General features: G+C 38.1%; 1 protein-coding gene across 1 annotated transcript; it reads left to right on the forward strand.

The window, feature by feature from the left end:
- Window positions 1–306: 306 nt before the first annotated feature.
- Window positions 307–24,720, forward strand: ndufaf6 (NADH:ubiquinone oxidoreductase complex assembly factor 6). The gene is made up of 9 exons (XM_084943958.1): window positions 307–533; window positions 2,589–2,688; window positions 2,946–3,068; window positions 3,299–3,355; window positions 3,701–3,803; window positions 4,754–4,887; window positions 13,867–13,968; window positions 18,481–18,537; window positions 23,705–24,720. The coding sequence occupies exons 1-9, from the start codon at window positions 328–330 to the stop codon at window positions 23,831–23,833; spliced, it is 1,011 nt and encodes a 336-aa protein (XP_084800084.1). The 5' UTR covers window positions 307–327; the 3' UTR covers window positions 23,834–24,720.

A 24,720-nucleotide genomic window follows, 5' to 3' on the forward strand; every position in this document is an offset into this window, starting at 1 on the left:
CGTAAATCATTCAAAAACAAACAGAATCTCCCCTTATTTTAATCATCAACTATTTGTGGTAAATGCGAGTATAGGATACCGGCTCTTATTTTGGCAGCAGGGTCATGCCATATCCGGTGGTGTTACCGGTAACTACAATAAGTTCAATTGAATTAGGACTTTTATACCTAATTAACAAATCAGATGTATTTTTTATATTTTATATTTCAAATATACAATGGAAATTAATTAACAACACGGGCGCTGGCTATTTTATTGATAAATAAATAAATCTGCTGGTTCAAGGTAGTCGGGGAACTATTTTGATGTAACACAAGGTCGGGGTGCATGCTAAAGGGGAACATGGCGGCTGGTGTTAGTGTGAAACATGGATTATTATGCAGCAAAGCCCGGCTGGTTTATGGTCTTCAGAGGAAAATATCACCTTATAGTGTTTGTATCCAGCGAGCAGCCGAAATACAGAGTGTGAGGGCATCAACCAGCACGACGGGAGACTCACAACACACTGAAAAGTACTGCCTGGATCTGGTTAGGTGGGTCTGACTGCTAGCAACACAAACTGGGTTAGTGGTTAATTAACTAATCTGTGTTTATAGAAAGCAGATATAATCCGGTCACTTATAGCAAGAAACTTCGTCCTGTTATTGAAAAAAAAAAATAGAAGCAATCTAAAGTTTTTAAGTTTTGTGGGGACACATCTCTATGCAAGACTTCTTTCAAATATCGCACACATACAGTTGTGATCACAAGTTTACATACACCAATTATTCAAATGAATATAATTTGTATGTCATTTTAATGATTTCTTTAAATTGTTCTACTTTCCAGGGTAGAATGATTATACAGCATACAGCTTTAATTACTTTAAAAAAAGCAAAGATTATGGTTGGTTTCTTGACACGCACCTGACTTTTAAACTTATTCCATAAATTTTCAGTGGCGTTTATCCTTCCAAAACGAGTTTTGATTTGTGTTAGGGATAATCTCTTTCACTTCTCAGTCCATGTTGATATAGAGCTCTCTTTCCTGTGGACAGTGACGCTGATGCGCCCGCAGTTTATAGTTCATTCATATTATCTCACTCTTATTGCCTGTTTATGCCCTGTCCTTATCTTCAACGTATTGCTGTTCTGTTGTATGTTAATTGCCCCTTGGGGATAAATAAAGTCTTTCTGATTCTGATTCTGATGGCAGGGTTGGGCCTTGGTGGTTAGTGGGTTTCTTGAACATCGTTAAGCAATTTCCTTTCATATGAGGGCGACAGTTTAGGTCAGGGGTCCCCAATCTCAGTCCACGAGGGCCGGTGTCCCTGCAGGTTTTAGATGTGTCCTTGATCCATCACAGCTGATTTAAATAGATAAATTACCTTCTCAACATGTCTTGAAGTTCTTCAGAGGCCTGGTAATGAACTAATCATGTGATTCAGGTTTGTTGACCCAGGGTGATATCTAAAACCTGCAGGTACACCGGCCCTCGCGGACTGGAATTGGGGACCCCTGGTTTAGGTCTTCTTCCAGACCTTCGCCAAGTGGTGACAAATCTGAATAACTTGTACTTTCATACATTTTTTTAAGCCAATGATCTTGGAATCTGCAGTTGTTTAGAAATGGCTCCAAGAGACCTCTCCAACCTGTGTAAATCTACACTTCTCCTTAGATCTGCACTGGATTCCTTGGACTTTCTGGTTCTCATTGCTGGTCAGTTCAATGAGGCCTGTAAAAACAAAGCCTTTTTAGGCTTGCAATGAGAAACTACCAGTTCTATTCTTGTTATGAACTGATATGATCATAATTTAAATCATGACATCTTCAGAAAATGAACTAAAATGGAAACAGCAGCTGTAAAAAAGCCACGAGGATCACATACCTCCCCTTGTTGTATGTATATGATCATTGTTATTGTCCGTCACTAAGATCAAACAAAATCTGCAGCGCTGACTTTCTTTTCTATGTTATAAAGCTGATCTCTAATATTACAATTTCTAAATGGTGCTAGAAAAAAAGACATATTGTGCCCTTATTTTCCCCACCCCCATATTAACATTGGCTGCTTGAGCTCTTATATGAGAACTTACAGATCAAATGTTTTAGAAAAAAAATCGTTTCAAAATACTATTATTTTGTAGGAATATGGGTGGGTCACTTGAATTTTTTTTCTTAAAAGGATCCCTAACAACTAAGACTTCCTAATATTTTGGGATCCCAAACTGTTCCCTGGGATCCCTATTTGCAGGTACTTTTGTTTAGTTTTTAGTAAAACTGTCAGAAACTCACTGGAGGTAATAAGCTCTTTCGGTTGTGTTTGATGTGAACTTATTTTTGTTTGAGCATATTTAAGATAATTGGTTTGTTTAATCTCCTATTTATTTATTATTATTTTTAAAGTGTTTGTTTTAAAATGTGGCTTTTGAAGTTATCTTGTCCAACTTATGCAAAATTACAGTGTTGTCAAAAAAGGCTATACAGAAGTAGCAAGTTAATGGGACTATTTTGTTATATGGGTATGAAAATGTTTTTGGATAAAACATGAAATCTCATCTCCTGCTTCCCGGCACCCCTATCAGCTCGTTCTCTCTCTCTCCTCCTCAGGTCCAGAGACTATGATGGTTTCCTGTCCTCTCTCCTCCTCCCAGAGAAGACACGGCGCTCTGCTCTGGCTCTGAGGGCCTTTAATGTGGAGCTGGCACAGGCAGGTATTGGTACAATCAGGCTGAATGCAGAATGATTACTGATAATACTGCTGTTTTTCTACTCTTTGCGTCACTGCCGCTGCTGCTACTGTTATACCGCCACTATTCCTGACTATCCTCTATCCTGACTTTCCTCTTAATTAAAAATAAAAAAGAAAGGAATTTAATGAAATCCTTACAGTGGCTAATTTCAGATCCTTGTCCTTCTCAAACTGGCTCATCAACCATTTGTTTTGCTGATTTGTTTCTCAACAAGGTGAAGGACTCTGTTTCCCAAAAGACCATTGGTTTGATGCGAATGCAGTTTTGGAAGACGGCTATAGAAGAAATCTACAGAGATGAGCCTCCGAACCAACCAGTCAGCACTGAGCTGTGGAGGGTAAATACTAGCCAACAGAATACAGGGTATTTTAAGGTGTTTTTTCTTCATGTTAGCAATATGTAGGGGAAACACTGTCAGGATGTTGGATGTCTTATTTCAGTTTTAAACGTGCCATGCAGTGTGTTGGATTTCTGTGTTTCTGTCCCTCAGCTTCAATTAGCTGAGTGGCACCAATCTGAATCAGTGTTGCACCTCAGCTAATTAACAGTCTGTGTGGTGTTTTTCAGGCAGTGAGGACACATAAACTGACAAAGAGATGGCTGCTGAGGATCATAACAGAGAGAGTAAGACAAAATTAAGATGATCATTAAATTCAAATTACTGCAAGTTTAAATTGTGATATAATAAATGAAGTTGCTGATGAGTGAAACTGAACACGAATAACTGCTTAAATGTGACAATATAAACTTGTCTTTGCATGTGTATATTTTGCTTTTTTTCATTTTTCATTTATTATTTTCGCTTTGTGGGTTATCTGCAAGACCTGTCAGATGGTTGCATCCTGTGCCCTTAGAGGTTAAATAATACCTTATTTTAATGGAAATAAAAACTAAACTTGCCAGCTGCTGTTTAGCGTAATTAAAAATGGGAAAAGTGACATTTCTGTTATTAAAACTTTGTTTTACCAGGAAAAGGACTTGGATGACAGAGCCTACAGGAACCTTCAGGAGCTGGAGGCGTATTCAGAGAACACACAGTCATCCTTGATTTACCTCCTGCTGGAGTGTTTAGGTAAGAAACTGTGTTGATAGCTAAAAGACAAACAGTAATTATAAATTGAGGGGTGTCCTGAGTCCCTCCTAAAGACCTTTATCTGGGCAGATCCATCCATATTTTATGGGTCATTGTTTGCTGAAACAAATCCAGTCAAAATCCAGTAGTTTCCTTTTTTCAGCTCTACTGTGTGTTGTCACTTCAGTGTGCCCGTGTGGCTGCAGGTTTCTTTAATCACAGCCGGATTTTGCACAGCAGCATTTCACTGGATATGAGAGTGAAAGTTAACAGAGTGTGAAAAGGGAAAAATTATCTGGTCACACCAGTGATTGTCTCTGCTCTGACAGCTGTGCCGGCCTAAGCCAGCTCTTCTAACCCTCTTAGCAAATTCACAAGTTTCATTTTAGCCAGCACAAATTCTCCTTTTCACCCTTTAAGCCAGTAAGTTTTCCATTTAAAAACTTAAATATAGGTCAAAATAAATGGTCTGTTGTTCAACTTGTCTTCTTTCTGCATTCTGTATCCTGCCAAATATTGTTTCTGGTGTTTTGTGCTGGTGGATTCATCATTCTGTAATACCAGCAGACCCCTCCCTCTAATTGTGTCACATTGTGAGTAAATATGCCAGGAGGCTAGAAGAAGGCTGTGGCTATTACTCTAATGTGCCAAATACATATTTAATCAACACTGAAGTAAATTTATAGGTGTCAGATTGGATTATGAATTGGAGACATTTAAAATGAAAGGACTGTAGTTAGGATTGGGCCCCTCAAAATGAGAAAAGTCTGTTTTAGATGCTTTAATTGGTGTACTTTGGTGTTACGAAAAGAAATTAATGGTTTTGATCCACACAGCATTTAATTTCCAGAACAAAAACCTGTTTTTTGCCTCAAGTGAGGAGTGTGATTTACCTGTGAAAATGAATTATAGTAGGTGATGCCAAACTGTGTGGCTGTCTTTCTTTGCAGGTGTCAAAAATGTCCAAGCAGACCACGCAGCGAGTCACATCGGTAAAGCCCAGGGAATCATAACATGTCTGAGAGCGACTCCTTATCACAGCAGCCGACGGAAAGTCTACCTGCCCATGGACATCTGCATGTTGGTAAGTTGAACTTTTTCTTTGATTTCAGGCCCAAAGGAGCGATCTTACCAAAACTTGGGTGAGGTTTGAGCTGCAGCTGTTGAGACTTTAATGAAGGTGACACGTCTGATAAACTGTGGTTTTGTTGACCCAAATCAAACCCAGGAAATCAACAAATTCAGGACTTGAGCCAGATGATTTTTTTTTGGCATCATCATCAGCAGATTAATGTGCCTTTGTTATTTATTTCTTATTTATGGTGTTAAATTAATTTCTCAACAGTCATACCCTAGCGTTTACCTTAACGTTGCCTTACTCAGGCAACTAAATCAAGTCCCGTGAAAAAAAGTTTTTTTTGTGTGTATGCAAGCAGGATTTTTTTTGAATTTTTATTAACATCACATCCAGTTTAGAAGCCAATCATGGTCCAGTTTACACTAGAGTGATGTGAAAACTTGAAGCCTGAATTGCATATAAACTTTGCAAGGCTTTTTCAGAAGGCATGGATGTAATTTAAGCATTTCTAGCCTTGTAACAGAAACCTAAGAGTACTTTCAGTGAAGGATCTTTTAAGTGCTACTTCATATTTAGCATAGTCTGAATCTTCCTCACAAAAGTAACATAAGGCAATCCCACACATGCCAGCAAACATTTGACCGACTCACGGCACGACTCTGCCGTGTTGTCAGTGACGTTCTTGTTGGAACAGTATTGAAATTTTTGTCCACCATAAACCGAAAACAAAACAGTGAGGCATTATTACACAACAACAATATGGCAAAACCCTCTTAGTTTGCATATTTGCAGGCACAGCAGAAAAACAAATGACACCTCAAACAATTTGCATCCACACGCTGAGCCATCTGTCACACACCCAGAACAATAACAATCCGGCGATGCAGAGGGAGCCAGGATGCGCTGGGCTGTATTTACTGTGCAGATGCGTTTGGACTATTGAATGTAGCATGCAGGTGCTGCCCTTAAAATCTTCAAAGCCTTATGACAAAACCTACCTCATGTCATCTCCCTCTGCTGCCTTAAGAGGGCGCTGGTGGTGTGCTGTAATACCCTGCACATGTACACATGCACACTTCAGCTCATATTATCCATGCAGGGTGACTTGCACATCACTAATGAACTAACAAAATGTTATAATGTAATGTTCCCTCAATTAGCAAACAGGAGTTGAATTTCTTGGACACAGCAGGCAGGCACGATGGAATAAATTGTCCCGATACTCGAACAATCACTCATGTTTAAAAAAGCACAAGGGGAGCAAGTTGAGGAGGGAAAAGGGGGCTGGTAAGTAGACTGAAGAGTCAATCTTGTTTAAACAGTCAATCAAATCACTGCAAACATTCACAAGGGGATCAGATTATTTTTTTGATGCAACATTCATCTTTTGAATTACCATAAAATCTTTTCTTTTTTGTTTCTATTTACAAAGATTTGCTTGATTGAATTTCATTAAATTTCCGTTCATATATGAGTCTTAAGATTTAATCAATTACCACAATATAATATTAAAACTTAATTGGTAACCTCTTCTTTTTTGGTTTTGCTGGATAGGAAGGATGGAGCACAAAGGCAGGACAAAAACTTTTATGTTATAGCAAATTATATTGAAGAGCAACAGAAAATGCTTTTCCAGCACAGCTCACTGGTTAAGCTGGATTTATAGTACTGTTAGAACAACACACCACAGCCTGATGTGAACCTTTGCAGTTAAGTCACACATTGCACTTACACAGGCTTTAAAAATCTGATTTGATTTCATGGTTGTAATATGCCACATAAACAGGGTTTATTGATTAACACAGGGATAATGTTTCTGTTCAACTAAGTCTAATGGGCTGTAATTGTATCTAATTTGTTCAAATTGCTGTTACAATAGCTGCTGTTCTTCCCCAAAGAGGGTTTTTAAGCTCTGACTGTCCATGTATAGGTTCCACTGGATCTAAGAGGTCTGCTCTCTTTTGCTGCGTTTTCGTTTAAAAAATATTTCATATTTATTTGCTTGTTAAATTATTAGGTTAGATGAGGTAACAACCCTGTTTCCAGGTCCAATCACCTGGATTAGTTAGAAACCGACAGTGTATGCTGCAGCTGATGGGCTCACATTGTTCTCCAATGACTCTTTGGCAGGGTCGGCATGAAGCTTGGGATCAAAACTTTTTCACAGCAAGTAATCCAAACCACACAGCTGCATATTAATGACATCCTTTGTGTTATGGATGGGCTAATTTCACAAGCTCTGGCATTTATCTCTGCCTGCTGAGTATCCTTATGTATATTTATGGAGGAAAATTTAACCTTCATCCTAGAGCTTCACTGTGCTAATGTACTAGTCTAAAAAACACTCTGTAGCTACCCACAAGATGGCACATTGTTATGTCAGCCAACTGCAGTAACTCTCCAAATGTCATTGGTAATTAGGCTTTAGTCTTTAACATCTCCAAAGTTATAATTGTAGTGTCACAGTCTTCACAGTCTTGTGAAAGTGAGAACCAAAACTGAAATTACCCCATAATTCAGCAACTTGTAAAGCCACCACTGGTAGTATCATTTTCTGTATGACTTTATCAGCATCTCAAATCATTGTTGAGGAATTTGTTTGCGGCATTATTTCAGTTCATTGAGGTTTGCACATTTCTGTTCACAGCTCTTTTGAGGACCTGTTACAGCATTTCAGTCTGACTGTAGAGTTCTTTGGTATACAGAGCAGTTCAGTCAACGCACAATGCAGTAAACCCAAATCATCACACCTCCACTGCCGTGCTTGACAGTTGGCATGGGGTGTTTGTGCTGATGATGTACTGCAGAGATGTAGCTCTTGAGTTTTTTGCAGTTTCTTTCACTGAGCAGTCAGACCTTGGAGTGAATTTGCTGGGGCGTCCTCTCCTTGGCATTGTGTTAACACACACGTGAATGCGCCAATCTGGCAAACTGCCCAAACATCTGGCTTTTACACAGGTGCTCACACTTGCTGATTATCAGTTAACCCTCTCAGGCTCAAATTAAGTTTTAGTTGTTAATGCACAACCACGTCCTGCAGTGGTACTTCTGAGTAAAAAAACTCATAAAATATGTATGTCGCGTAATCAGGTTGTTAGCGTTTAACTGTTGCAAATCTGCAACGCCTGCCTTGAGAGGGTTAAGTGCATGTGACTAGCAGCACCTGTAGCTTACTCTCTTAACTCCCTTGGAAGCTGTGTGGGTGTACTTAAGTTTTTTTACCCGACTGCAGAGATTCCTGAAAAAAATATTTTTTTCACATGACTGTAGGCATGTCATCTGTAGCTGTCACCTAGCTAGCTAATTTGCTATTAACCTCTGAATCGCCTCGATCTCATAAAACCTTTTTTTTTTTTTCACAGACAACTGGAGTGATTAATACTTGGTACTTTATCCGATACTTTATGCACTACATGGATCATTTTATTGGTTGAAAGAATTTGGACTGTTTTTAATATTTGGGACAACAAGCCCACAGTTGGTTAAGGAGCTGTGGTTCAGATTGTCCATAAATTGTGAGGTTGGTGGTTTGATCCCCAGTCAGCATGTCACAGTACCTTTGGGCTTTGGGTTAAATCCTCCCTTAAAAATAAAAACTTGATGTGTGTCATCTTTATGTGATGGCGAAAGCACCTTGTTAAGTACAAAATGAAAATACTATGCGTGTGGGTGACTGTTACTTGAACCGTAAAAGGCTTTGAATTGCCTGAGTCTGTAAAAGAACTATTTACATGCAGGATTACTAGAATATACAGTCTGAACAGTGAGAGTTTTCTCTCATCTTTTATTCATTAACACTGACTGACGTCCTGCAGTTTATTTCATTGTGAGCTCCATTCAGTTCTGTCGCACTCTGACAGGGAGTGACGCGCATCAAAATCTGCAGGATTTAAAGGTAAATCCCACTCACTTGTTGCACGAGGTCACAGTGTATTAGTTTCATTGAAATAAATGTAATAGTATGCACAAATGTTAATTGTATTTTATACACTTGTCAACTTAAATCAGATTTAGTTGCAGGAGGCTGTTCAGTGCCCTTTGTGGAATTTCAATCACCATCACTCACTGCAAGAAACACCGTGATTGGTACAACACATAGAAAGCCTGATGTTTATAAAGGGCAGCAAAAAAGAATGGATGCAGTAATCATCTATTCTATTTTATGCTACTTATGTGGTGTATGTTTTAATTAAATGAAGTACAGATTATTCAGAGTGATTGTTTTGCACTGATTGAGTGGAAAGTAAGTTAAGAGGATATAGGGTTGTAAAAGTTGCTAAACTGAGATGTGAAAAGTGCTGTTAGTGGGATTTTTTTACTTGCCAATATATAAAAGTGCTCTGCTTTGCCTCTAGTAGCCCATAGACTTCTGCAGAACTGCAAAGGATGTTAATTTTATGTTTGGTTCCAGGTGCCTTGCTTCAGTGCGTAGTCTGCTCCCAAACAGCACCAACAGTGTGCAACGTTAGCGCTTCATCATTTCAAGTCACAGAGTCCAAAACCAATGTGTGTCAATCTTTTTATATACAGTCTATGGTCACATGCAAACATGAACAGGATACTGAGTGCAGGCCATTTAATGACCATAGCTGTCTTTAAGAGCAGAGGTTTTGTGGATGTTATACAGGAAGCCTTTTGTTGCTCCTTGATATTCTTATATTGGAGCCTTTAGTAGCAAGAAAATAGTATTAAATGACATTCTCGTTTTTTGAAGCATAGTGAGTGTGAGTGCATCGAACAGTCCACTTAAAAATACAGCAAAAAACTGGCATATGATAAGCTTCTATCATTTTCTGAAATTAGCACAAAGGACTTTCAGAATAGGAACAGCTTTAACAGTCTGGATTGTTCCATCCTTTTGTTAAATGAGGCACATGAAATATTGATTGAAGTTATGCTGGCAGTGGAGATATCATCACCTTTGTGCTCTTATTCCATTTGGCACCATAAATAACACTTGAACTACAAGCTGCGGCACAGCTTTTGTAGGTTGTTTGCAGTCATTCTTCACTCTGCTCAATATCTTTCTGCCTCTGTCGAAGTTCTGACATTACATTCATAAATATTATGTTGTGAGTGCAAAAATAACAAATCCAAACAAAGGACCAAATTGCTTCGTCTGGATTTTGTCACCTGACTTTTCTCACTCACACAGTGTAACAGCTGGGCAGTGTGGGTACACAATTTGTGTGACTTTGTGTTTCATTGATGCTTGAATTCTGAAAATGACTGAGAAAAAGGTAGAAATTACACACCTGATAATTACACACCTGCAGGTAGTCTGGTTAGAGGTAATTGGATTGGATGGTCAGGAACCCCTCATCATCTTTCCTGGAAATAATTTCTCACATTCAACGTCACTTTTATTATTGCCTTCCACTTTTTTTTCCTTTTTCTTCTTTTTTCCATTATTTTCCCGCAATAGCTCATCCTTCACAACTCCCCCCCCAGAGCAGACCTAGAGCTGAGAGTCTCAGTTTAGTCCCTACTATCTGCTTGTCTGAGATGTAAACACAATATATGCGATGTATCAGTGAAGATATCTATTTGCTAAATTATGATTCCTGCTACTCAAATATTTTAAAGTAATCCAGAAGTCAAATGTCTGTTTTTTTTTTTATCGGAGCAACCTTTTTGTACTGTGTAATTATGCAACATTATACGGGAAAGCCCATCATTTATTGAAGAGGGATTTTTTTCTACACCACCACAACAGATTTTAAATAAAACAATAAAGATTTAAATAAAGAGAAGACAGATATACTCTCACTGGTCCCATTATTAGGTACTGTTGAGTAGCTTGGTAACACAAATATCTGTTCAGCCAAAGAGAGAAAATACCTAGTGAGTGGCAGTTTTAGGAGATTTTAAAATCGTTGTTTGGTGTGAGTTTCAATTCAGATGTTAAGTTCAAAATTTTTTAGTAAAACAGCATAAAAGCTTAGATCCATCCTGCCTCGCGTCCATACTTTAGGCTGATCGCTACAGTTCGTGTCCCTTAATACTAATACTAACTGATTTATCTTCTGATTGCTGCTTACAGCAGGGTAATGTGCAAGGTCAGGAACTTGTTTCTTGGACATGACAATGAATCAGACGGCCCACAGAGTCACCAGATCTCAATCCAGTAGATCAGCGTATGATGTGGTGGTCAGGAGGTTCAAATAGTGGATGTCATGTCAATGTGGACCAGAATCTCTGGGGAATGTTTCCAGCACCTTGTTGAATCTGTGCCGTGACGAATTAAGGAACTTCTGAAGACAAAGGAGGTCCAACCTAGTTGTGATTTACAGGGAGTCCTGAAAGATTTCTATGTATTGTATGGTCAATGCTGTATTTGGTTAAAATCCTTGAAATAAACCTGACAGTCTAAACTTCAGTTAAATCTTAAATACGTTATTTTAGATGACATTCAGATGCCATATCACAAAAGACCAAAACTTTGGTCCGGTTTCAGAAAAATTACATGCTATGTGCTGAAAGTTGAAAACTTTTAAACACACAACCATGTGGTCTGAAGGCAGTTTGTTTCTTTCTGTGTTGGTCGATTTGCAAATATGAAAAAATCTTTATTTGATGACATTTGTTTTTTAAGCTTTTCGTGGCTTTCTGGGCTTTTTTTTTCCTCATTGTTTTGAATTATTGTGACATATTTCAATGTAATTTTGTTGGTACGCAGCAAAACTTTCATAGTTTGTTTTGTTCTCTCAAGTCCCAGTGGCTACCAGACTTCCAACAGTTGCCTATCATGTTTACAGAAACAGTTATTTTGTGCATCTCCCAAAAGCTCATTTAGCACTTTCTCAAGTTTTCATTTCAATTCAAAAACCCTTGAACACCTGAGTATATTTTTTTAGGTACAAAAAGAATATATCATTGTTACCAACCAAACATACGAGTCTTGAGATATTCACTAATTAATCACAGAACAATATAAAGATGTTACAGACAAAGAGAATTAAACTTTGTTAATGTAATGCTGTTTGTAGGGAATAATTTTTCTAAATTCTGCTGTAAATATCACTTTTGTTCCTTTTTATATCTCAGCTATAAGATAACCTGCAAATGGTCATGCATGTAAGATTTTATATTTTATATTCTGCTGGAGGAAAAGTGCTCATGGTGCAGAGGAATCAATGCTTTCAGTTTATGTGAAATAAATAGAACAGGCTTTGCTGCTTTAATGATCCATGTAAACTGCAGGATGTCAATAATGGACACCAGCCATTGATTTCTCTCTTCTTCTTAGTGGCCTTGACTTGCTGTCACATCATTATGTGTGGCCACACATGCAGACGCACCAGTGGGAGTTGTATTAATACCACATCATCCAACAAGTTGAAAGAACTTATTAAAACGCGACATGTCTGCAGGTCTGGAAAAGCACAAAATTTAGTCCCTTGCATGGGAATTAAAGTCTTGAATAAAATTTCAATCTTAGCTCATGAATGTGTTTTCCACCTTGGAATAGGCTTAACATTTCTGCTAGGCTTTCAACATCAACAGGAATACTAGTAGACATTAAATGTGGGATTGTAACAGTGGATTATGTTCACTACGTTTTTGTTGAGTTTCATACACAGTCGCTAGTGTCGCTGGAAAGGTGGGAGGTATTCTGAAAATCATCAGTTAAAATGACCTGTTGTTATCTTGTCAGCTTGTTGTGCTTATCTGGATCCAGGGTAATACATTTATGGAAAAATAGGAATTAGTCTGGGATTGAATTGGTTGTTCTGATATGCATTTCTGCATATACACTTTATTATTATTTCTACGAGTGACCTTTTTTTTGTTGTTGTTGTTGTTTTTTTGTTTTGTTTTTTAAGGGGTGTGGGTGGGGTGTTAAACTGCATTTTGTGTGATGTTAGTTACTGAACTAAACACCAATAACTGAAGTGTTTACCACTTTTAAATAGATTGCAAAGGATTTGATGCTTACATTATGTTAATTAAGAAAAATGTATATTGTCATTGAATTGTAAATAATTCATTTCAATTAAATTCAAGTGCTTTAACTTCCAGGGTAAAAATAATCGCACCCCCTCTGTGAGCAAGCGCTTGGTAAATGGCGGGAATGACGAATCCCCTTTTAACAGGAAGAGACCTCTGTCAGGCGCAGCTGGTTCTCAACAAAAAACTATTATATCGTGCAAAATTTTTCCACAGTAATAACATGGTGCTAACACGGAAATTGCCATGGTTTTTAACAGGGTAACTACTTATTTATACGAAAATGTCATTTAATACCGTTTTCTTGCTACTTAAGGCTCCAATATAAGAATATCAAGGAGCAACAAAAGGCTTCCTGTATAACATCCACAAAACCTCTGCTCTTAAAGACAGCTATGGTCATTAAATGGCCTGCACTCAGTATCCTATTCATGTTTGCATGTGACCATAGAGTATATATATAAAGATGGTCACGCATGGGTTTTGAACTCTTTTTTTAGGACTCTTTGAAACTTTGAAATGATGAGGCGCTAATGTTGCCCACTGTTGATGCTGTATGGGAGCAGACTACGCACTGAGGCAAGGCACCTGGAACCAAACATAAAATTAACATCCTTTGCAGTTCAGCAGAAGTCTAGGGGCTACTAGAGGCAAAGCAGAGCACTTTTATCTATTGACAAGTTAAAAAAAAAACTGTAATGTAAATACTGCTGCAGTGTGTGTGTGTGTGTGTGTGTGTATGTATGTATGTATGTATGTATTTATTTATTTATTTATTTATTTATTAGTATTCAAGTGTGGGGGTGGTATGCCCCCATAGCACAATGTCACATTTCATTGCCAGAGCTCCAGGAGCCAACTCGGTGCTTTTAAACCTTTTTCAACATATTAAAGAGAAGACTCGGCTCGTGTGGGAAGTGGAGCTAAAATGGATACAGCTGAACTGCAGAGATAGTTTTTGTTGTTGAATTGAAACAACAGCTGTGAACTGAATGCACAAACATCACCATTTTTTGTTATTGTGTGTCTCTCCAGCACGGAGCTTCTCAGGAGGATTTCATCCGCGGCAGCCGGGAGCAGAACATTCGGGATGTTGTGTATGACATCGCCAGTCAGGCTCACGTGCACCTGCAACATGTATGTACTTCACCTACACAATAAGGTCTACATTGCATGCACATGGCATATTCCTGTATAGATGTTTCACATGGCAAAAACATGTTCTTTTTATTGCTACTTTTATATATGATTCACTAGTTTATGAAACTTGGCTTCTGGGATTTACATATGCATCGACATGTACTCAGTTGGTGCAGGCTTTTGTCCAAAGTAAGGGACAACAGATCAAAGAAAAGCTTTGAGAATAATTAACTCAACACTCAGCACCATATCCCATTTGAAACAAGTGCCACAAGCCTGCAGGTGTATGAAACAACATAAAGTGCATAGCAAATGACCTTTTTTCATTTTCTCTTGAGAGGTAAGGAATGAGAGCAAGAGAGCACATTAGATGAGTAAGCACCCTTGTGTGGTTTTTGAAGTTTGAGTGGGAATTTGAGGGCTAGTTGTTGCTCATTTGAGAATATGGTACCATAGAGGAAGCCTGAACAACAGAATTTGAATATTTCTCATCATCCAGCCACTCTGTGACTGCCTTGCTTTTGCTTAAAGCTCATTGGCACTTATTGTTAATTTCAGGAACTGTTCACGAAAATAAACAAAAACAGGAGGCCTAATTTCCCAATACATTAGATCATAGGTGTCAAACTCTGGCCCGTGGGCCAAATTTGGCCCGCAGCCTAATTACATTTGGCCCGCGAAGCCATACCAAATTACTATTAGAGCTGGCCTACTGGTATTATACAGCTAATATATATATTATTTAGTATTAAGCTTTGCTTGTTCCATATTCAGTTTTTCAGCAAAACTTGTTTGAGTCCTTAAGAAAAGATTCATTCTTATATCTGGAGGAAGATTTTTTTTTTTCAATAAATATTAACGTTAGCCCGCGACTTTGTTCCAGTTTTGAATTTTGGCCCACTGTGTATTTGAGTTTGACACCCCTGCATTAGATACATAGGCCTAAAAAGAGGTCAGTGACCCCCTGGGAATTTCTGGTGACTAGAAAAATGTGTATTTCCTGACAGGTCGGTAGGTAGTTGCTGCAGGTGAAATCAGTCACAAAGAGGGATTTAAACCAAAAACAACCTCGTGAATGCTTTGATTGCTAGTAGGTTGCTGATAGTTTGCATGAAAGACACCAACTTGTCTGCAAACATTTTCCAACTATGGAGAAAGCAGTAGTGAAACCCGAGTAAGTTCAAAGCAGTCGGGAAATGGAGAATATCTCCTTTCAAAATAAAAGTTGCGCTTTTTGATACATAACTATTGCAGTAGTAAAGCGCAACACAGTTTCAGTACCAGTTAGCAAGTAGTTGGCAGTTGTTTGCATGCAAGATGCTAAGGGCAGATGCTAACTTGCACACAAGTTAGCATCTTCCCTGCAGAATACAGGCAACTACAGCAATGTGATTGGCATATATCAGTTTGCGACCAATTTCACATAGTAACTGGAACCATGAGTGTATATTTTATATACATTCATGTATATAAAATTACACTTTTTTCCCCTAGCAACCCATTGAATGTCCGTGGGTCTGTAACCTTGTGTGACTGGGGCTTAAAACAGCTGACCACAGTAGCTTTTAGAAATATTCTAATATTCCGCAGTTACAAAGTGTATTTTAAGTTGCATAATTAAAACATTTGGATCTTTCACAAACAAATTCCACACAACATATGCACGGTTATGTCGGCCCTTTGAACTCCAAACTGTGTTTAGAGTTCTAATTTGTCAGTGTTGTCCAGTATGTTGCCCTAATGAGTACTGAATATTTTCAGGTGACAAATCAACATCGAAGTACAATTCAATTGAGTTACAGTTAAAAAGAGAGATGGATATTTTTTTTCATATGTTCAGTCAGCACTGCACGTGAATATCTATGCTGGATTGCATTCTTATAAACTACATGTTTGTGTTCACCCAGTGCAAATGGAAGCTTACTTTAGTAGTTTTTTGGATAATAGTGGTGCTCAGGGGAAATAATCAGGCTTTGTAAACCTGTTGGTAGGAGACACTCGTCTTTCAGTGCTGTATTTCTACAGTATAGAACATAACCAGGCTGATCTGTTAACACACTCAGGATTTCCACAAAGGCCTTGAATTCAGCAGCAGCATCACAACGTATATTTTTGCATAATGCCTCTGCAGCACCTGTTGATTGAAATTATGACTCGTTTCAGAGACGAGATGAAGTAAAATTCTCCTCCGCATTACTGTGTTTTATAACACTCTTGAACACCTCTTAATCCACTCAAAACAGCATGAACAAAAAGCTGTGCTATAATGTAAATGAACACCAGTGACACATAATGCTTTGACATGCTGTGATGTGCATCTTGCACATTGAAAATGCCCTGGAAATGTCTTGAGTTTGAGTATTTTCTAACTTATGTAGCTCTAATTAGTTGAGAGCTAATTAGTTGGGAGATTTATTAACCTCCACTTACATGCCTCATTGATTTTTGTACTTTAGGAGGCTTTTTCATTAAGTGGCTTCCCAAACATTCATCAGCAGTTACTTGTTTTAATTTGAACCTTTTTTATACCAGTTAGGAGTGTCGCCAACAGTTAAAGGACGTGTGATATTAAAGTGTAAACAATAAAATGTAAATGATTTCTCTGCCATGAATAGATGTAATGTTATTTATTTTGCTATTGTGGCTATACCCATTAACCAAAGAGCCAGTTTACACAAATTATGCAAGTAATGACTCTTTGTGTGTGTGTGGTATGTTTACATATGTTTGTGGGGATCAAATGCCCCCATTTTGAAGGCATTTTTAGGAGTCAAAATGTGGTTTTAGTGTCAGGATTACAATAAGTTAGGGTTAGGCATTCATTTTTGATGGTAAGCAGCTAGGGAAAGCATTATGTCAATAAGATGCCCCCACAAAAATATGAAAATGTGTGTGTGGGTCTGTGTGTTGTTTTTTTATTTTTTATAATTAAAATAAATGCATATTTAAAATGATTAAAACAACTGGAAATTTTAATCCAGACAAAATGTTACATTTAATTTCATAATGTCAGTTTTTCTAAATGACTCCTAATGGTTTTTTTTTTTTTTTATTATTCACAGTGTGCTTAAAGTCACATTTGTCTTTTCTACAGACTCCTTTCTAGGTTTAAAAGAAACAAGATTAATCTGTCCTTGATGTGTTTCTTTTCAAGACTGACTTCTCAATGGGTCTTAGTTCTTATTTGCAGTACTTGTGTAGCAACACCAGTGATAGGAACACTTACTGTGAGCCAGATGAACAACTACATTGTTTTTTGGTTTTAAAATCTCTTTAATGCCACTTTAAATTAAATATAAGACCAAACTTGAATCAAAAATTAATTCATTAAAAGGATAAAAAACAAACTATTCTCTTTACAAGTCAATATTTTTATATAATCTCAAAATTAACATTAAGGAATAATTTAAAAAATGGTTGGGTTTAAACATGCTGTGCATTTGTTATGGTGAAACACCTTCTGTATTTTCATATTACTATTTCTTTGAGTTACAAGTAAGTTGGCTAGTAAGGTCTCGCACTTCATCACCGTATTCTAAGCCTTGCTGGATCTAAGTGTCGGGTACTTTCCTGTATTAAGATGTTTTTAAGCTTGACCTGCAGCTTTTAAGTTAGCCAGTGTTTGTTATCTGCTTATTGTTACTGTTAAGAATCAACTGCATGAAAATTGGGTAGCCCAAGATGGAGCAATAAGTCTAACCAAACCACTTAAAAATTGATTGGAAATTCAGGGAGATTTGATTAAGTGTGGAAAAAGTATTCAGCCTCCCTAAACGCCCAGTAGGAGTCATGCTGCTCTGCAAGAACATTGATGACATGTCAAAGCAAAAGCCATCGCTTTTGACTTCCACTTGTCCAGTATCAAATTTTTAAAAGATACACTGCATACCATCGATATGGTGTCTGAGCTGACAAGCCACTCTCCCGAGAAACCATGAAAAACAAATTACCACCAAAATAATGCATACCGGTACATGTTTCATCTTTGCTCATTGTAAGAGTCTCTACTGTCATTCTTGGTTACTGTGTAGTATACCACAAACTTCATTCATCTAAATCGAATATGTCGGATTTATTTTTGAAAATTAAAGAGAAGCCAATAACCAGGGTGAAAATCCCAGAAGTCATCTAGCTCATAAAAAAGTGATTTGATTGACGACTCAGTGCAGCAAGTGTAGCTTATGAGCTGCCAGTGTGTCAATATGTTCACTTGCTCCTTTGTATAACAACAGAAGCACAAAAATGTGTAAGTTGTGTCCATGAGAGAACAAAAAAAGACCTGAGTTCTTCGCTGTAACCAGTCCGTCCCACAGCTTCAGGTATGTGCTGTGTGACGGCAGACAAACATGAGATGTAACCGTTTCCTGTTGTTTCTGTGTGGGTGAACGATCTTTAGAAAAGCAACCCTAAAAGGCTGGTGTGGGCGCGTTTTAAAATATTTGGTGTGGGTGAGTGTAGATAATTTTTTTCTCTCCATTTAATTTCTGTTTATTGTGCTCTCTCCTTCAGGCACGATCCTTTAGCCACAATGTTCCAGCAGCTGCCACTCCAGTCTTCCTCCCCACTGTAAGTCAAATAATGTGGTCATGGTTTGCTCTTTGACAATTTGATGCTGACATTTCTCTGTATGCCTTCTGAACTGCTTTGTATAAAATCGCTCTATATTTATTTTGGAGAAAAATGAATCTGAATGTCAAATATGCCAAAAAAAATGTCTTAAAGTGACTCAAAGCTTTAATTAACCTCCCATGAAAAGCTTCTAAGAACTGAGACCATCAATTTATTCTAGTGGATTCCTCTTTTTGTTCAGAAAGACTACCAGAAAAACAGACTTCCACTGAGGCCAAGGCAAAGCGATTTTTCAGGCTTCTGTTGCACCCAAACATATTATCCTCATCACTTCTTATCTTTAGGCTTGAAAATTACGGCTCTATATCTGTAAGATTTATTTTGGGGGGCTGCATTGGATTACGTTATATTTCCCAGTTGATTTCCCACTTTTCTCTCTTTAGGACAGATCACATATGGAGGTTTAAAAATGTTTTGAAGTCTCGCTTATTAACTAAAAATGAATGCAAGTCATTGTTTGTAAGAAGCAATAGCAGTTTAGGCCTTCTTACAAACGAGGATCCACAGAGAGGCGATGGATCACAGAACTGATTATTCTGTGCAGCCATGATGTAAGTTGCGAGAATTTATTTATTTATTTATTTTTTTAAAAAAAGCATGATGGCATTCTGCTTAAAGAAGAAAACATTTAAAATTAGGGCACAAAGATATGTCTCTCTTTAGTTTTCCAGCTGTTACATACGATATATCTGAAAGCTCAACTTTTAATTTGGGAAAAGCCTAAACTTTTTAAAATTTGCATATTTTTAAGATCTGTTAACTTTTATGTAACGCTACATTAGAAATCGTGGCGATTAAGAAAACATATTATTCAGTGGGAGAAGAAACCACATAAACTGTAAACCCACTGTGCCAATGAGCTGCCGTGCCCAAAGATGAGTTTGAGAAAACTTGATTTCAACTGTGACTGCACAGTTAAACCAGATCTGCAGATACAACATTATGACTACTGACAGGTGAAGTGAATGACACTGATCATCTCTTTCAAGTGAACATTTTGTCCAGAACGTTGATGTGTTAGAAGCAGGAATATATGGGTAAGTGTAAGGATTTGAGCAAATTTGGCAAGGGCCAAATTGTGCTGGCTAGACGGCTGGGTCAGAGTATCTCGAAAACTGTGGCTCTTGTGGGGTCTTCCCAGTGTGCATATCAGTATCTTCCAAAACTGGTCCAAGGAAGAAGGAGTGGTGAACCAGTGACAGTCTCATTGATGCATGCAGGGAACCAAAGCAGGTCTGATCCAATAGACGAGCTACAGTAGCTCAAATTGCATAAATAGTAAATGTTAGCTCTGATAGAAAGGTGTCAGAGTACATATTGCATCGCAGTTTTATTGCGTGTTGAGCTGCATAGCTGCAGACCAGTCAGGGTGCCCATGCTGACCCCCCATCCTTTACTGAAAGCGCCAACCCTTTCATAGAAACTGTATTCCCTGGTGGCTTTGGCCTCTGTCAGCAGGATAATGCATCCAGCACAACTATGAGTTTCAGGTGTTAGGACTTGGTCTCCTAGATCCCCAAATCTCATTCCAATCGAGCATCTCTGGAATATAATGGACAAACAAATGTGATCCACGGAGGCTATTCACAATTTACAGGACTTAAAGGGTCTGCTGCTTACCTTTAGGTGCCAGATACCACAGCACACCTTCAGGGGTGAAGAGGAGTCCAAGCCTCACCGGGTCAGGGCTATGTTTTGGCAGCAGAAGGGGAACTAACATAGTATTAAGCAGGTGGTTCTAATGTTATGCCTGATCATTGTATACCATATACAAGAAAGAGTGAAAACAACCCTTCAGATTGGCTGTCATGTGGGGAAAACAACAAATGGTGGTTACATCTGGCCACTGGGCCTGGTAGTGAGCAATCATTGCTTATGGCCAAAAAACTCAGTTTAGGTCATTTTAGCTGAATGTCCTTTCTCAAGATGCCTCAGGATGTTACTCATCATTTGCAGTTTGAGCCGAGGAGGAAAATTGATGGCACACAATGTTAAAAACAAAAACATGAGCATGCTCATTGTTGCACTGCTGACCTTATTTGTTGCCTCTGGACTTGGGCACTGGACTCTTCATCAAAACACTATTTGGACAGTGACTTGTAGCTACACAGGCAGCTCTTATCATCAGCAGTGATCTTCAGCATGAAAGCTAGGTCAGTTTGACACAGAGGTTGATAGATAAAATTTGAGGTCAATGTTTGAATCACAGATTCAGCGTGATTCAAATATTCCAATGATTCAAGTCCCGCAAGGTTTTAATCACAGATGGTAGTTTAGAAATTCACTTTTAGAACAGACAAGTATGCAACAAAGTGTTTTTCTCGTGACGCAGGTAGAAGTTGTAGTCAAAGTTGAGTGTCCACAAGAAGGACTGTGATTAAGCTGCCTGCTTTTTTGTTTTTTTTGTTGTTGTTTTTTAAAGGGTTATGTGTTTATGTGTTGAGTCCTCTGCTGTGTGTTTTCAAAGAGGTGAAGAAGGGTTTTGATCCTTGTTATTTGTAGTCTATCTCCAAAAAAATGAATAGCTTGAAAAAGTTCATTTTTAATATTTAATTTAAAAAGTAAACTGTCAAATTCTATATTTATGACATGTAAAGTGAAAATTTCAAGCCTTTTTGTTAGACCTATTTAAACAGTGTGAATACACACAACCACAATCACAGGGATGACACTGACCTGACAGTTGTCCAGATGACAATCATCAGCATCTTTCACAACGAGGGTAAGTCACAGAAAGTTCTGGAAAGGCTGGCTTCTCAAGTGCTGTATGAAAGCAAGGTAATGGAAAATCGACTGGAAGGTAAAACTTTGTCAGAAACACAGGGAAGGGTGCACAAGCAACATGGATCACTTCATCCTTGAGAGGATTGTCAAGAAAAGTCAATACCAGCTTTACAAGAAATGGACTGAGGCTGGTGTCGGTGCATCAAGGGCCACCATGCTTCAGGAAAGAAGCCACAACTGTCACATTCCTATTCTCAGCCCACTCCTGAATGAGAGAAGACAGACGTGTCATACCTGGGCTAAGGAGAAGAAGAACTGGACTCATGCTCAATGGTCCAAAGTAGCCATCTACCAGGAGATTCCAGAGCACTTCATGCTTTCATCTGCTGAAAAGCTTTATGAGGATGCAAAGTCCTTTTCCAGCAGAAAAGTCAAAAATACTACCAAATGGTTTGCTAAGCATGCGATTACTGTGCTTCAGTGTTCCAGCCAACTCTCCTGACATCAACCCAATAAAACATTTAAGGAAGATGAGAAACGGCTGAAACTGATATTGTCAAGTCAAGCTGGGCTTCAGTAACAGATCAGTAATAACTTAAGTTGATCACCTCCATGACTCATCACTGCAGTAATTTGTGATAAAGGAGCCTCAACCAAAAAAATTTTTTTAAAGCTTGAGGTGCTTCACTTTTTGTGTTGTGGATATAGAAGATGTAAAAGTTGACCTTTTTGACATAAATTATTTAAAAATATATATATATTTTCACAATCGAGTTAGATGAGATGCACTAGTACTAGCGTACTGAATTTAAAGTAATAAGTGTTTGGTACCATGAGAATGAAGCACAATATGATCAATCAAAGCAATCTGCTTTATTGTCCTTCAAATATGTTAGACTGTTGCCTACAAAAACCTAACAACTTATGGAATCAACACCTGTTTTTAATTATTGATGTCATTATGTTGCGGCTACCTGCGTAAAATCTGAACAATACATCATCAAATATCTGCCAACTCAGGATGTATCTTGTGTTTTCAGAGTAGATGTATTCAGATGAAAATGTAAAGAACTTGCACTAAGTGCTGTGTAAGCAAACTGCAGCTCATCTGTTTGGAGATGAAATTGCATCATTATATGACTAAAGCTGAATTTAAAAAAAAAAAAAAAAAAAAAAAAAAAAAAAAAAAAAAATATGTTTCTAAAATTTTATTAACAGCATTACTAAAGTGTGAGTACCTGGAAATTTTTACTCTACAACACTGAAGTGATGTAATTCACCCAAGGGTTAGTCAATTCTTCCCAGTAGCTAAAAATGCAGCACTGCTTTTATCTCACAAGTGGTTCCTAAAAGGAATACGCTGTTTTAAGCTGACTGTTTATACCTGCATGCAGAAGCTGTTTTCTGAATCTAAAACAATGATTTCAGATGATAATGATGCTGATGTACTGACCTGCATCTACTACAGCACAAAGCTGAAAAGCTCTCCAACTCTGCAGTTTGCAGCAAAAATCACTCTGCTCTCCTGAGTGTAGATTATGATGTTCACGCTGCGGTGGACTTGTATTATTTGTCCATATGCATGTGCTTGATACTTTTCCAGCTCAGTGTTCTTGCCCGCACAAGAAAGCCGGCACAGACACTCACGTTTTCTCACCGCGCCGACGATTTGATTTGAATGAACCACAGGCTCGGATGAGTTATGTGAAATAGCAGGGTAAAAACAGAGTAGTCCTAGTGAAGCCTGAGGGACATGAAACACACAAACTGCCGCTTAGGTTCTTTTATATTAACACATGAGTAGTTTATTTAAACCTTACAGTTGAGAGGGTACCTTTTAGAGCTGAGGACAAATGCCATAGCAATATGAATGCAAAGTTCTTTATGACCTTGATCACTCAGATTTCTAAGAGAGCTAAAATGCTCTTATCTGATGTAGTCATGCAGATGGTTTTCAAATCATTTGGTGACATTTTGTTTGTTTTCCTACTTTAGTCAAGCTGCAATTTTGTCCTCTATACCCAAATATAAAACCATAAAAATAGCATTTTTAAGACTCAGTAGTGTACATCTGTGGCCACAGTCAAGTGTTGGCTAGTTTCAGGTTTCTGACTCACCTCCATTTTGCTCAGTGACTCACAGGATATGGAGGGGCAAAAAAAAGACATGGCCAGTAGTGTATGTGTTTACTTATTTCTACTGCAATTGCAGTTAAAAACTTGTTCAAGTACCCTAACCAACAACTAAACCATGTTATGAAGGTCTGAGTCATATCCATATGAACAATACCTGTAGGAGGATGAGTCGGTGTTTACACTGGAGCTTGTTAGGTCAAACCTGTTGAAGCTGAAACCAAATTCTCCTGTGATGTGTGCTTCAGGTGGTGTTGGAGGACTATCTTCACAGAGTGAGGAGGGTGGATTTTGATGTTTTCCACAAGAGTCTACAGAACAGAAATCCCCTTCTCCCAATCCAGCTGTACATCCGCTCCTGGAAGAAGACTTATTGACTTCATTTCTCTTCTTCCTTCAGCCTTTTTAAGGACTGCTGCAGGAAATGAAGTGCAGGGGATTTATCTCACCACTACCACCAAAAAACCACAAACCATACCAGACCAAGTCTGTGGCTCCCACAACAGCTTATATCTTTGAAATATTTGTTTAATCCACAAGTTCACTGGAGGTGTCCTGTCATGCTGATCAGAAAATGCTTGTGTAATGTTTTATTCACAATGTATGAAAACGTTGATCAGATGTCTTCTCGTGGCTTACAGAAAAATCTAATTGCAAATTGGGTCATGTTGTTGTTGTTGTTGTTGTTTTTTCACTCGTCGTTTCTGTAATAAACACAAACGTACAAGTTGAGACCTGTGGGATGTTAGAAGTCACCTCTGCCGAGCTGGACTTGTACGTTGTTTGTATTAACACTCTTCCTACAGTAAAATCTATTTCTATTGTTAGTCACACATAAAAAATTTTTTACATCTATGTAGCTTTTTAGTGTTATTTCAAGGTGTCTATTTGATGAATACGACGCTGCTACTGTGCTGTTGTTGTGGACATGTTCACTGAAACATGAAACACTGAGGTATGACTTCAAGCTTTAGCTTCTGAGATCTGAGAAAATAGTGGGTGATAAAACCGGAGCAGTCAGGTGGGTTGGAAACAAACCTCTAGGTGAATATTTAAGAAAAACACTGGAAAAAAACTGTCTCAAACATTAGTGACCAACATCATGCCTCCCCAGGAACACAATACATGTAGTAGACGTGTTAATTCTGTTGTGAGCTGTGCTACCGATATGATTTCTACTGTATGTGGAATTGACAGGAGCCTGAGGGACAGACCTCGGGACGGTTACATTAAAAAAATAAATAAAAAGAAACTATGGAATATT

Source organism: Perissodus microlepis, chromosome 11 (assembly GCF_051167445.1).
Source record: "Perissodus microlepis isolate ML-2025 ecotype Zambia chromosome 11, ASM5116744v1, whole genome shotgun sequence".
In the NCBI taxonomy this organism is placed as follows: domain Eukaryota; kingdom Metazoa; phylum Chordata; class Actinopteri; order Cichliformes; family Cichlidae; genus Perissodus; species Perissodus microlepis.